The sequence below is a fragment of the Platichthys flesus genome, chromosome 12 (assembly GCF_949316205.1).
Source record: "Platichthys flesus chromosome 12, fPlaFle2.1, whole genome shotgun sequence".
Taxonomy (NCBI): Eukaryota; Metazoa; Chordata; class Actinopteri; order Pleuronectiformes; family Pleuronectidae; genus Platichthys; species Platichthys flesus.
Genome location: NC_084956.1, coordinates 3,968,102 through 3,982,210, shown reverse-complemented (window position 1 = coordinate 3,982,210; position 14,109 = coordinate 3,968,102). Strand labels below are relative to the sequence as shown.

The 14,109-nt window shown below is 41.3% G+C and overlaps 2 protein-coding genes across 8 annotated transcripts in view; both read right to left on the bottom strand.

Moving 5' to 3' along the window:
• LOC133965814 (bone morphogenetic protein receptor type-1A-like) overlaps nucleotides 1-6,978 on the bottom strand; it is a 35,072-nt gene extending 28,094 nt beyond the window's left edge. The window contains exon 1 of the mRNA XM_062400370.1: nucleotides 6,791-6,978. The gene's annotated coding sequence lies outside the window, so the exon portion shown is untranslated. The remainder of the gene's footprint in view (nucleotides 1-6,790) is intronic.
• A 1,345-nt stretch (nucleotides 6,979-8,323) lies between these two features.
• The window catches only part of LOC133966498 (LIM domain-binding protein 3-like), a 33,856-nt gene continuing 28,070 nt past the window's right edge, over nucleotides 8,324-14,109 (bottom strand). For 6 of the 7 annotated variants that reach the window (XM_062401455.1, XM_062401457.1, XM_062401458.1 and 3 more), the window contains 6 exons: nucleotides 12,491-12,687; nucleotides 12,025-12,397; nucleotides 11,740-11,920; nucleotides 11,489-11,609; nucleotides 11,241-11,356; nucleotides 8,324-11,021 (listed from right to left, as the gene is read on the bottom strand). In XM_062401455.1, the coding sequence (XP_062257439.1) occupies nucleotides 10,932-11,021; nucleotides 11,241-11,356; nucleotides 11,489-11,609; nucleotides 11,740-11,920; nucleotides 12,025-12,397; nucleotides 12,491-12,687 (1,078 nt within the window). In that variant the 3' untranslated portion in view covers nucleotides 8,324-10,931. The remainder of the gene's footprint in view (nucleotides 11,022-11,240; nucleotides 11,357-11,488; nucleotides 11,610-11,739; nucleotides 11,921-12,024; nucleotides 12,398-12,490; nucleotides 12,688-14,109) is intronic. The other variant, XR_009923954.1, reaches the window with a different exon arrangement.

Here is a 14,109-nt window from a genome sequence, read left to right as displayed (position 1 = left end):
GTTATTTGTTATTGAACCAAGGGCTTTGTCTGTCCTCTTTAGGATTTAGACATTTGGTTTTCTGTTCTATTATTTAAAATCCTTTAAACAAGAAGGATTTCGAACATGGAACAATTTCATTTTTTGTTTGTTTTAGATCATTACGATTTCTGCATAAAGCCAAGTGTCGTTAAACTGACAAAATCACGAGGCACATTAACGAAGTCAAAACACGAGAAGAGGGTTTTAGGTCATCTGCTCTCAATGAAACCAGGGGAGTCAAAAGTCAGATGTTTAAACCACAATAAATGAGAAGAAGCCACAAAGAGAGTGATCCTGGTTCTGTTCAAAGATTAGAAAGAGGCACTGCAGCTAATTCACATATTATATTATCAAATAATTTGTACTGATTAATCGGTTTTCTAAATGAATCAATGGACAAACTGTTCAGGGTGTCTGTTGCAAATATAATTACAAGTACTCTCTGAATGTGTCTATTTATTTCTTTGATGTAAAATTATAATAAACTGAATCAGGTGTATGATACAAAACGTGGTCTGAGTGATCTAGAACGCAGCATAAAGGAACAACAGTGTTCAACTGACTTCCAGAGACAAACACTCGAGTGAAAACCAAGCTAGTTAGTTACTGCAGTAAGTCATTGTTCAGTGACAAGGTTTTGTCGTGACAGAACAGAAAACATTGGTTTGAGCTCTGTATAAAGATTTGACTCCATCCCTGCAGCCTGGTCAAACTCTCCGATTTTTAAACTCTTGAGGAATGCAGTTGTCTTCCCTGCTGTCACATGACCACACAAAAACACACACAATCTCATTTTCACAGCGAGTGAAAAAGAAAAAAGAAAAGAAGAAGTCAGGTTTGACTTAAAATAGAGGCGACCACAGCGTCTTAAAGAGGAGAATGTTTTCTGTCAGACCAAACAGGAACATTCTGCTGCCGCTGTGGTTGGGGCAATCTGAATTATTCACTAGGATGGGCTGAGTGTATTTAAGGCAGAGATCAATACCATTAAAGGACGACTGGAGCCGCTGGAGACGGTCAACATGGACGCTGATTTGACCTTCAGCTGAAGTCAGGGCAGAGAACCGAGTGTCGCACAAAGATCTGTTGGTTAGACCACCAAGAAATCTGGTTTGAAAATATTGAGAATATCTTGGCACAAGTGAATAAACAATAAGATGTGCACAAAATACAATAATTCAATTCAACAGCTAAGATGTCTTGAATATTACTCTTCAAATCATCGTTTAAATCAGAGTCAGAAAACTGATAATTTATATTTTGTGCATTCAAGGAATCACATAGGGGCTGAAACAAAAACGAGTTATTTCTCAATTAAAAGGTTGTAGGAGACAGGACATGCCCTATAAATTCTACATGAGCCTCTAACTGTCCCTGTAACTTGTTGTCAGTTCTTCTCATCCTGATATAATTATTTTCTTCTCTGAATGACATTATACTCGGGGGCTGGCAGGAAACATTCAGGAAAATTCCCAGATATTTGCTTTCTCACATAAAACCCCATTTCATGAATATCTTTGACAAAACAAGACACTTAAAACTCTTAAGATCAGTGATTGATATAATTTCCTAATTTCTGTGATTTAGTCATTTTATAACTGATTAGCTTTAGATAATGATAATAATGGTTAGTTGCAGATCCCACTTGTTAAAAAGGGCTTCAATTTTATTGAACCAGTAATCCTCAGTGAGCAAAACTAAGAATCTTTAATTAAAGCATAAAGACAGAAACTAACAAAACACAAACATGACAGACTGCTGCTGCTGAAGCTACAAGTGTCTATACAATTACAACCAGCAGCCCGGGAGCGGCCCCACTGCCTCGGCCTCTCTGCGTTCACTCCCACAGACACATTTCACTGATTTGAGTCCAGGTTTGATCCTCGGCTCTGGTCGTCTGGACAAAAAAGAAGTCTCCCTCAAGCAGTTTCACCTTTGCCACACATCCAGGAGAATGAATACACTCGGTGCAGGATATAAAATATCTCTGCAGGGACGGAGGGGGAGGTGAAGAAGGTGAAGAATCATCCCTCTGTGTGCTCGGCCCTCATTTACTGCCTTTATTTATCTGCTCTGCTGCAGCCGAGAGGCTGGACGTATGATGGAGGAGGAGGAGGAGAGGGGTGGATTGCATGTTTTCCTCCTCGGCTCAGCCACTCTGTCTCCAGGCCGCCGGGGGGGAGGGGGGCGAGGCAGACAGAGGAGAGCACTGGAGATGTGAAACCTGATCTCCTTCCCTCCTTCCTCCATCCCTCCTCCACCACTGCCACCTCGCCAGAGCCTCGAGACTCCCTGAGTAATCTGATCCTCAGCCTCAGAGACTGGAAACACACTCCAAGAGAGAGGGAGACATGGAGGAGGGAAAAAATAAAGAGGAAGAAATGGAGGGGGGGAGAAGAGAGGGATAGAAATAGAGCAGAGTAAAGAGAGAGATCCCAAAGCTCAGCCTCCAAGAGTGGAAAGAGTCCCAGGATAGAGAAAACTGAGAAGAGGTAGAGCGGGCAGAGGAGGGAAAGACTGAAAAGAGGAATGGAGAGAAGTGAAGGGAAAAGAAACATGGATGGAAAAACAAGTCAGACAAGAAAAAGAGCGTCTGTTTGAAAACAATTTTCAAAATTCTAATTATTGTAAACACAGTTTAAAGGATTTTTTAACACAGATTCCAAAAAGGAGCAGATGAATTCAAAAGAAATGTAAACACTAAAAATGGAGAATAAAGACCAAATTGAAAAGAGAGGATGTGCTGAAAATGAAGAGAAGGAAAAGCAAAGAAAACTGAGAATTTAATAAAACACCAAGGTGTTGGGTCTATTGCCCTGCTCAAGGAAACACATTAGGAAGAGCTGGAAATTGAGCTGCCAACCATAAGAAGATAAGATAAGAGGCATGAACCAAACAAACAAATTGGAAGGTTTAAACACCGGCTCAACTACTAGATAATCTTTAAATTAAGAAGCAATCCATTCATCCACAAAGCTGCAGATACATGATTTGTTAGTTGATCAATGGCCTCATGTTCTAGCACAACATGGACTTTTACTCTCTTTTCAAACTGACTTTTGTAACTCTGGAACCAGCAGCTATAGCACAGCGCTACATGCTATTGTTCTACGACTCCAGGCCCTGGACTGTGCCACAACAACATCTGACTCTGTGGCCGCAGAGATAAAAGCCACTGGCTGATAATGGATATTTCCAAAAGCAGCGTGACACTCCCCCACCTGACTCCAGCAGCATTAACTGGACTTTTCCTGGAAGCTGGTCTGGTCCCAGTATAGAGGTCAGGGCTGAACAGGCTCTGGTGTCAGTTTATAAGAATAGAGCTGCTGCCACAAAACACAACACCCCAGACTTATCACTGAATGATACACAATCAGTGGACAAAGAGATGAGACAGGTGACAGGTCGTCTGCGTCCTTTTGAGGATGGACATCAGCTTTCCACCTTCGTCAGTCTCTGAAGACACAATCATCTCCTCGTTTATTTGAGGAGAAAACCCAGAAAAGCTTCCACACTGGCTCCACAACCAAAATAAATATCTGTGACACTGAAGAGGAAATAACATCCATGAAAACAATCTGGTTGGATCGTGATACAGGAGAAAAACCCTTTCCACTGTTTACAGAGTTAAAGTCTGTCATTGTATCTTTGGGTCTAAATAATTGTGAATGTTGTGTTTGGTCATTACGTCTGACTTACACAGCGAGAAGTGCAAATTAAATTTATGTGTGCGTTCAGTCAAATCAGTGTTACTATACAGAGGAAACTTTTTACGAGAACTAAAGAGATTTATCGACTGCCATGAGTTTTCTGGAGATTCTGTTAAATCAAGACTTTTCAAAACCACATTGACTGCAAACAAAGACTTAAAAATTATCTTTTCAAGCAACATATCTAAAAAAAAAAGCTTCTCAACTCTTCAGATTTGCCTTTTTTCTGACTAACTTGGAAGAAAATGGTTATTGCTGAACTTTGTAAGTTGCTGTTATCGTGCGTAATATACAACTTGTGTGTTGACAGAGAAAACACAGACGAGAAGAAAGAGGTGATGAAAACTCAACTGCTCAGAGTTACAGAATGTAAATGCATATTTTGTCTTTCTCTCAAACCTCTCTCCTTCTTCCTCCCTCTCTCTCTATCCCTCTTGTTGTGGTCGACTGTCTGTCAGTCCGTTATTTCTGTAACAGAGATCCTGGGCTTGGCTGTGGAATGTACAGCTGTCTGGCATATGGATAATACTAGATTTTAATTTCTAACACCCCACCCTCCTCTTGCTCTCCCTCAAGAGGGGAGGGGCGGATGAGCTGCAAAGGCAGAGGAGATTCTCTGATGATACAGAAAACAAGACTATTTAATATCAAAGAAAAAAGATGTCTGGAGATTCTCAGTCATCCAGTCCTGTACAGCAGAAAAGCCAGAGGTAGTAAACACAGATTAAAAACAATGCATTTCTCAGGGGCCCATTATGTCCCTGTTTATTGTTGACAGTCACTCAAGATGCATGGACATTCATTCAAACAGCAGGTGTGAACGGTCCTAATCTGAGTCAACCACTTGAGTTTGAATCACTTGAGACCGATGTTGATGTTGGGTGTGAACGAGCTCAGTGTCTGACCATTTCTGTGACTGTTCAAACTAACAATCCTTGGTTGACTCACTTCACATGGTAACTGGTCAGATGTGTGGGTGTGTATGTGTCTGTGTTTTTTGGGGGGGGGGGGGGGCAACTCAGCTTCTCCTTTTACTTATTACACAACCATATCTGACGCTTTTCATGTGAACAGCAACTGCAACACTATCGACATCTTCCAGGAGAAACGATCCAAATCCATGATGTTGTTTGTTTTGTTGCACTATTTGTGCACTTTGGTCAGTTTCCCTCAGTTCACTGTGTGTGATTGACAGTAAATGTCGTGATTTTAGCAGGAACTTACCTCTGCATGTTACTGTCACAGACACAGTGACACACAGTTAACAACGTGCTAATAACACTCGATTTGGAGGATATTTACATGATATGAGGCATTCGGTCCCCATCCACTCCACGACTTCTCAAAGAAATGACAACAAAGTAGGAAAAGGTAGAAAACTGCATGAAAAGACTCTATTCAAGTACATGCATTTATATTTGTGGATGAGTACAGTGGTGGAGTAAACTTACTTACACATACATTCCACACTGACTAATCCTTTAAGGTAAATTAACAGACTAAGCGAGCGCATTGATGCAGCTAATAAAAACAGATGATTCCAAATAAAGATTGTTTACTATCATCAGACAAACACGGCAGCAGCTCCCTGTTCGGACCGAGACCGACTTATGATTTGTCATCCTCAACCTCAATAACTTAAAGAACCACCGTCAACAGAAGCTGAATTTTCTTCAGGGAAATCAAAGCAGCTGATTGACAAGTTGACGGGGGAGGAATAATAAAAAAAGAGCTGCAGTCATTCGAGCTGGACGACAAACGAAGACCCACAACAACACTGAGGCTGCGTTTGATTCACAACATCACTCTACATTTAAAGCTCGAAAAATAAACAATATATGTATCTGAGTTCCTTGAAAAGCCCTATAATATAATCATGATTATTTTACTAATTACAGAGCTTAAGCAGCAAACCGTCTACACTATCAGCTTGAAAACTGTAACTCATTCAACCTGATTTAAAACTTAAAGCTGCCTCATTAATGCATCAAAGTAAAAAGTGTAATATTTCTTTGTACTGGAGTTGAAGTAGAAAACTGCAAGTACAAGAAACAGCACCTCTTTGTTCTTATGGTAATTTAGTACATTTACTTCAATTAGTTACTAACTGGATTGAGAGAGGAGCACAAACAAAGTAGTACCAGAACAAAGTGAGTATAACACGAGTTATAAAAGCAAAACTGACCCGATTTAAAGTTAGTTTCGTGACAAAGTTAGCCCATGATGCTAACAACTAGCTCAACAACAGTAAACAACCACCTACCGAAGCGACTCAGTAAATAACTAATTACACAATAAACTGTTTTTAATTTCCATACCATTACCTAAACACGTGTCCAGTTTCCACAGAATAAATCTTTGTTGCCGCAAAGCCGGAGAAAAGTTCGCAGGGCTCCTAGCTTCAAGTTTTACGGTTAACGTTGTAACGCTACAATTGTTATTGAGCGAGCGAGACCATATCGATCGTGGATCGATGTGTTTTGACTGAACTGAGTCGCGTTAGCTCGCGAGCTAAAGCTAAACTATAATTACAGGCGAGCTGTGTGAAGTATGCAGCGAAGTTAGCTAGCGGAGGAATGCGGCTATAACACGCGATTAACGGGGGAAAGCTGCAGTAAACTGCGATGAAAAGTTCCCACGTGAACAACTGCGCAGTTCATTTCAGTGTTTGAGGAGAATGTTGTGATTTTAAAGAGTAAAAACGGACGAACTCGGCGCTGCGAGTAACTTTTATCACGGTAGCAGTCGGAGGGCTCCGTCTATCACCTAGCGCCACCACACACACACACACACATACATATACACTGAATCTGTTCGGTAAATCCTGATTGTTTGTGTGTTTTTTTCCCAAAATTCACACACACACAGACACACACAAAACGTAACACAAAGCCAAGACACAAACTGGTTTAAATTAACTCATAAAGAGGAAAAACACGCAACGCCTCTTCTTAAACATATCGACAGAGTGTGTTTGCTCCAGTGCGTAGACGGAGCCCAAAAAAGTCGGGCTCCGACCCGCTGGCAGGGAGCGAAGTTAAGGATCGATCCCGCCTTACCTGCTCATTCCTCCGGCTTCCTTCCCTTCTTCTCCCGCGGACGTGGTGCTGCTGCGGACGCTACTTCATGACAGAGGCTCCACGGTGAGATCCCGGCGGGTTAACGCCGACATTAGAGTGAGATTTATCGGTGAGAGGAAACGTTTCTAACCGATGGAGAACCAGCCGCTCCAAGATCCTCTGTTACGTCAGGGACGTCTCACTCCGCGGTTAAAAAAAGAAACACCAGGAATGTGAGTCACAATCAATTCGTTCAAATCACTTCCTGAAACATAGATCCATCCATCCTTTACACCCTTTTATCACCAACACATACAATCTGTTTTATAATCAATATTCCTACTGGATATTCTAACGTTTTATTTCTTTATTGTTGTTTTCCAGGATTTTCTTTAATCCAGTTTCAACTATTTTAAACAAATCTTTATTATTGGAACGTTCATTAGTTGTTGTTTACATATAAACAGTTTTAGTTTCCTCACCAGGTAATATCACCTTAAAACACAGAGAAGGACAATAAATCTAAATATAATAAGACAAAGGAAATACAGACAACACAACTTCCCCCTCAGCAATCAACCACCATCATTTTTCCGTTATCGTTCATCATGGTTTAACACTTCCAGTAATCTTAATCTGCTGGTCCCATTGATGTGTGAATGTTGTATCTGGTTCCAGCTTCAGTTCTTTAAATAAAATGTAACTACTTTTAACCAGAGACTCTGTAAAACTCCATATCTGTGTATAAAGGCTCTGAACACTCATAGACCATCTCTTTAAATTCATCTTATTTCTGAGTGAGGGGGTGTTATGCAGGAAGTTGTAGTTTGTGTAGTTCTGTATGTGACAATATTATATGACCAACATGCTGACCAACACACATGTTCCTACATCATCTATCTCCACTCCCAGGATTCCAGCTCTTGTTTGCAGGACGACATCCCAACATGAAGCTACTGCCACAAACAGTGGAACTGACCCTGATACTTAGAGCTGATCGTTTTTATTCTCCAAACACTGAGGCAGAGTGAGAGCTCTCCGTTGATTTATCTACTCTGTGCTTCCAATCACTGCTGCGGTGTTCAGAGAAACCTGAAGACTTTTATTTTGAAATCTAACCTACAAGTTATTCAGCTGCCTCCTGGTGGTGGTTCAAGGACCAACAGGCCAACTACTATTACTACTATTACTACTACTGCTACTACTAATGATAATAATAATTAAGTTATTGTATAACATTTTTTTATTTTTCTTTATTTCATAGTAATCTCTCAATCCCTTATATTTTTATTTAATTTCTATATTTTTAATTTCTGTTAATTCTGGGCAAATGTATTATATAACAGTAGCTTTCATCTGTCCTGCACAAGCTGTTGTTCACTTTACATAAATTAATAAATGCAGATAAAAGTGTTTTTTTATGCACATGTCATATTTTTCAGAATAATTACATTTTCTTAAACATTGAAATACATTCTATTGATTTAATCCGAAGATTTCTGCAGGAAAAACTGAAAATATCATAAACATACGAATGTTTTCAAGTGTTTAAAGTTCAGTTTATTCAACTTGCAACACAAAAATTATTGAAATATTCAAAACCTGTTGATGAAATGTAGCAAAGCAGCTTCACCTCCAGCATCGAGGAGAGTCTCAATGTGACGTCAGCTTCTTTCCAACATTTCTTCAATCGTGAGATGTGACATCGAAACAGTTTCAGCTCATCGACACTAAAACCAATTCAAACACTCGCTAATACAAAGTTAAACTGTGGCGTCAGAGCTTCAGTCTTCACGACGCAGTGACACAAACACAAACTAATACTGACGTTGCCTCGGTCCACGTGCTGTGACAAACTGTGACACACTGTTTTGCATGCACACATTCACTCTCTGAAAAACACACACACTCTCACACACACACACACTTACTGTATAAAATATTCAAAGTAAAAACTGTACACAGGCTCATCAGACCAGGCCGAGTGCACGTGTCAGTCACACACAAGCAGATCACAGATGGTGTTAAGGCACAGAACTCTGCTGTCAGTGTGTGGACACTTAACAATACCCCAAAGAAACTTGTGTCAAAAATCCTTTGAACTCATCAGTGAAGCTGAGGCTGTGTTCACACTGCAAACTGTAGAAACCAGGAAACAAGATTCAGCATTTTTATTTACAGCACGATTAAACACAGGATCTGACAAGTGCTTCTTATTGATTTGTTTAGGTGCAGTTCCTCTTAGGGCCACTAGATGCTGCCTCGACGACTGTATGGATTATGACAAAAAATTGAATTAAAATGTTCTATCAATGGGCAACGCTCCCTTTTGTGCTGGTGACCTCTCAAATTTCAGTGTGAATGGAACAACTTTAAATGACAGGAATCATCTTTGGATAAAGTTTATGATCGCTACGAGAGCCAGCCACCAGGGGGCGATCAATATGTTTTGGCTTCACTTCCTGGGAAATGTCTGAACGCATATTGAAGTTAATTGGAAACAAATACAAGGCAATTATGTTTTACTGACACCTGTGGTGACTAGTGGTAATGCAAGCTAGCCAGAGTTAGGCTTGAAGTGATATTTAATTTAAATTCTACTACAGACGACAGAAATTCACTATAGCTGTTCACTTGTGCCTTGTATTCATATGGGAACTGTAACTTATGTAAAAGCTCAGAAATACATAATATTTGTATAGATATTTTGTGTGTGACATAAAGAGAATAAGTCATATTATTAAAACAAGATGGTCTAAAAGTTTCCAGTGTGAACTGAGCCATTCAGTGGCTTTGTGGTGAAAACGCCATCGTAATGAAAATTCAAGCTCCGACAGTTTGAGAACATTTACAGTGTCATTACGAAATAATTCCATCATCAAAATGCACCTTGTGATACCGGACATTCAAGAAAAACAAATATGCGGATTAAACCACTAATAATCAGATGAGCACCGAGCGCAGCAGTGACGATATATTAGCTTCTCAATAAATATCACACGGTCAATAAATATTAAATTCAAAGTTATTTGTTGCACCAAAACTCCTGCTACTGCACGTGAAGCCAACAAGGTTAGTAGCTGCACGTCAGGTCCTCAGACCCGGTCAACGCTCGGCAGCCGCCTCAACTCAGCAGGTTCAAACCATCTGGGTTACATTCACTGTCACTCTCACTTCCACCAACATGTCAGAGCCGGTTCAGATTCAAGGCTTTTCCACGTGTCACCGACTCACAGCTGCAGTCGGACCACATCACACCGGGGCCACGACTGAGAGCTGAGGCAAACATGTTTTCTTTAAAAGCAAAAAAAAAACACAACAGAAAGATAAAAACACTTTTATATTTTAGTATCTACACAAACAGACTCTGGTTTTAAATCGCAGGGCTGAACCAAATATTCATGATATAGATTTTTTTCAAATGATAAAAAAAAGGCACATCAGCAAAGAAACGTCAAAGATATGATGAGAAAAATGTTCTGCAGTTGAAACTGTGGAGATTTTATGACATCTGCTTCATGTCCGTGATGTTCTGTTCTAATTTGTTCTCTTCATGTTGTAACAGCTGTTTTGAAAGGTGCTTCATAAATAAAGGTCTAATAATTATTAGTATTATATCATAATTGTATTTTTTTCTGTGTTCAATTATAAATCTTTTACAAAATGTTTCATTAGTTCAGTTGTTTTGAATCTGAAATTTATGATATTATAATTGTATTTATTTAAATGCATTATTTATTAAGTAGGGAGTATAAATATAATATATGTTTAATATTTATTGGTATCTTATTTTATTATGATTAAGTACAGAAAAAAATCTACAGTAATTTCAATTGGCACACCCAACACTCCATATTCAAACACCAGCCATTCTCTGCTAGAAAACATCATACAAATAAAACTAGAGTAAATTATAGAATCAGTTGGATGAACAAGAGAAAACATCCACACCTTGTTCTTTCATGAGTTCCTGTTTTTGAAGCAGATTGAATATTAATGCACAGAAAATGAGAGTCTCAAACCAAAGTGTAGTTTTGCATAAAGAGTGATTTACACACATCTGAAAAAGTTGTCGTCTTGTGTTGTCGTCTTGTGTTGCAGTGCCGCAGTTAGGCGGCAGATCCACCGGTCGCTGCTGCGTCTACACGTTGATGGCATGAGCGTGCTTCTTGCACAGAGGTTTGTCTTTCTTTGAGTAGAAAGGTTGACCCTCCAGGTTCACGTGGCAAACCTGCAGACACACACACGGACGTGGCCACAATGAACATCTGTGCACATCTCACACACGACTGATAACGACTTCTGAAACATCTAACTCACTTTAATCAAGCTGCTGATTTTAAATATTTAAATATTGCTTTAATATGTTAAACTGGACCGACGTGTCAGAGGTCACATGGTCAGACAGCGTCCTTCACTGTCCACCATGTTGTGTGTTTGTGGTTCTTACCGCACAGACGAAGCAGGTGTCGTGCCAGGTGTGACCCAGAGCCTCGATGAACTTATCCCCGGCTTCAACTGGGAAGTCACAGCCATGACACTTAGTGCTGAAGAGTGAAATATAATCTGAGGGAGACACACAGACGCATAGACACACAGTGAAACATGTTGATTACTGCTGCTTAAAGACAAAACTCCGAGCCCTTGAACTGTTTTTATTTCTCAAACCACTAAAAGTGAAAGTTTGCGTCCTCGTACCTTTCTCGCAGTACGGCTCCCCGTCCTCCATGTGGAAGAGGCTGTTGCCGAAGGGTTTACCGCAGGCCGCGCACACGAAGCAGGTGGTGTGCCACGTCTGCCGCAGGGCGTGCATCACTTCCTGTAACACAACACAACAGGTTAACACTTCGTCTGGTTCAAGGTGGACATGGACAGACAGGTAGAATGGTAGAGTGATGGACAGGTAGAATGGTAGAGTGATGGACAGATGGACAGGGGGAGTGTCTCACCCCCATGACCTTGGTGTTGCAGCGAGCGCAGGTCGGGGCGAAGAACTCCTCGTAGCAGTTCTCGCAGTAAACGCTGTTCTGTTCCTCCACGAAGCTGACGTCAGCCAGAGACATGTGGCAGTAGTGACAGTTGAACTCCTCCGGGTGCCAGGAGCGGCCGAGGGCCGAGAGGAAGGGGCCCCTGCAAACAACAACATGTTTTTATTATTTTTCATCAGCATCTTGCAGGTTGCAGATTTATCCTTTTTAATGAAGGTAGAGGAATATAAAATGATATTAATTGACCTGATGATGTTGTTACAGGAGCCGCACAAAGCTGTACGGCTGCTGGCGGCGAACCTCTCCGCTCTCTGAGCCACGCCCCTCGCCACTTGAGGGAAAGGGGCGGGGCTGGGGGGGATGAGGGCGGGGCTGGGAGCTACAGGTCCAGCATGGGAGGGATTGGGGATGAACGCTGGCGGAGGAGGGGCGCCCTGGGGCAGCGCCGGCACCTTCATGGTGGTGGTGGTCATCTTACTGGGGTCGAACTTGTCGGCAAAGCTGTTGTCGGTCACCCAGGGGGGTCTGTTGGGATCAGCTGCCGGGGATGGGGCGGGGGCGGCGGCCGGAGGGCGAGGCTGCTGAGGGACTTGAACCGGGGCCGGAGCTGGAGGTGGAGCTAGAGGTGAAGAAACATAAAGAGAAAACCTCCAATCAATCAGAATCAATGAATCGATCAATATGTTGTCAACCAGCGTGCAGGTGTTCTCACCGGGCTGGGAGGGGTAGATGCAGGCGGTGCTCACCACCTTGGGAGGGGCGGCGCAGAGCGGGATCTGAATGGAGCTCTGCTGAGTGGGAGGGGCCTGCTGCGTGGGGGGCTGATGGTAGTGCTGCGGGATCTGCTGGTACTGCTGCGGGGGCGGGGCCTGTGGAGCCTGATGCATGGCAGGAGGCTGAACGTACGGACTGGAGGACGAGAAGCAAACCTCTCAGATTCAATCAGTAAACACGTCCTCAGCAGCACCGGCGATCTGACCTCAGATCAGGTGAAACCTTTTCATGCAACTTGGTTTCTGCAGTTTAACCCTCGACTGCGTGTTACACATGAGCCTTCATCCACTATAAGAGTGTATATTTAAATTCAGACAATGAATCAAACAACTGGAAAAACATTTTAAACAACAAGACACCAGACAGAAATGTTAAGCAACAAAGAAGAGACACAAAACAACCACAAATATGATGACAAAATAACACTAACACTCAAGTTACTGAAGGGTGATTCCTGACGACTACACTGTGACATGAGGTGACCATAAAGAGACAGGAAACCACCACAAACAGATGTATAACAAATAAAAACAGACAAAAACAACCATATGAGTGGTTCAATTAACGAAAACACACAATGGAACCAGGAGGAGACCCACACAGACTATTGTGACTTAAACTGACCACAAAGACACAAAAATGATGATTAACACAAACAGAGACATTCAGAGTCAGGTCCTCGTCAGTGATGCTTTGTTTGTCTGTGTCGAGTCTGTGAAATATTTTTTTTTATGTATCTATTGTTGTGGATTTACTCACTAAATACATCAGTCACAATAAAGAATTTAATTTTAACTTTTAACTTTAAGGGACCAAGCTGCATCTGTACTTTCAACATTTAACGAATGAATGTGTTAAAAAAAATACTTAAATCAATAAATACTTACCTGTCTCTCTTTACGTGTCACACACCATGAAACATCATCACATAAAAATAAGTCTTTAATTTATCTGTTTCTCACCAAAACAAAAAACAACCGACAAAAACAGGAAGATCACGAAAGCAGCAACAAAAGAAAAGAGGAGTAGAAAGCAGCCTGACGTCTGTTAGCGCACAGCCTCACTCACAACAACTCAAATACAAGAACAAAAGCTTGGGTTTCATTATTCAGATGGTGAAATGATGAAGCTGCAGAGGTTACAGGTTTGAATCCCTTCAGGGTCACCCACTCTAAAAAATAGAGACCTCAGTCTGCGTCAGACAAAGTCATCATTGAATCGTCGTGACGTCTTTAGAAACAAATCTGAAAATCAAAACCACATTTTTTTCTTCACACAACTTTTCATTCAAGCAATCGAGAACCATTTCTCTGAGACCTAACCACAGCAGAGCGAAAGAGAACTCAAACCTTTAAAACAGGAACTTGCCAAACTTTAACCTTTAGCGACCTTTAGGAAAACAAGTAGTAAAGGACGTTGTGTCTGTCTTACTGCTTTTCTGTATCTTACAAAACAGATTCTTCACAGTTTGAACAAGTCACTGTACAAACTACTGAACCTGAAGCAGACTGAGGCCTTGATTCCTCTCATGGGAGGAGTTAAGGAGAAGAAGCCGAT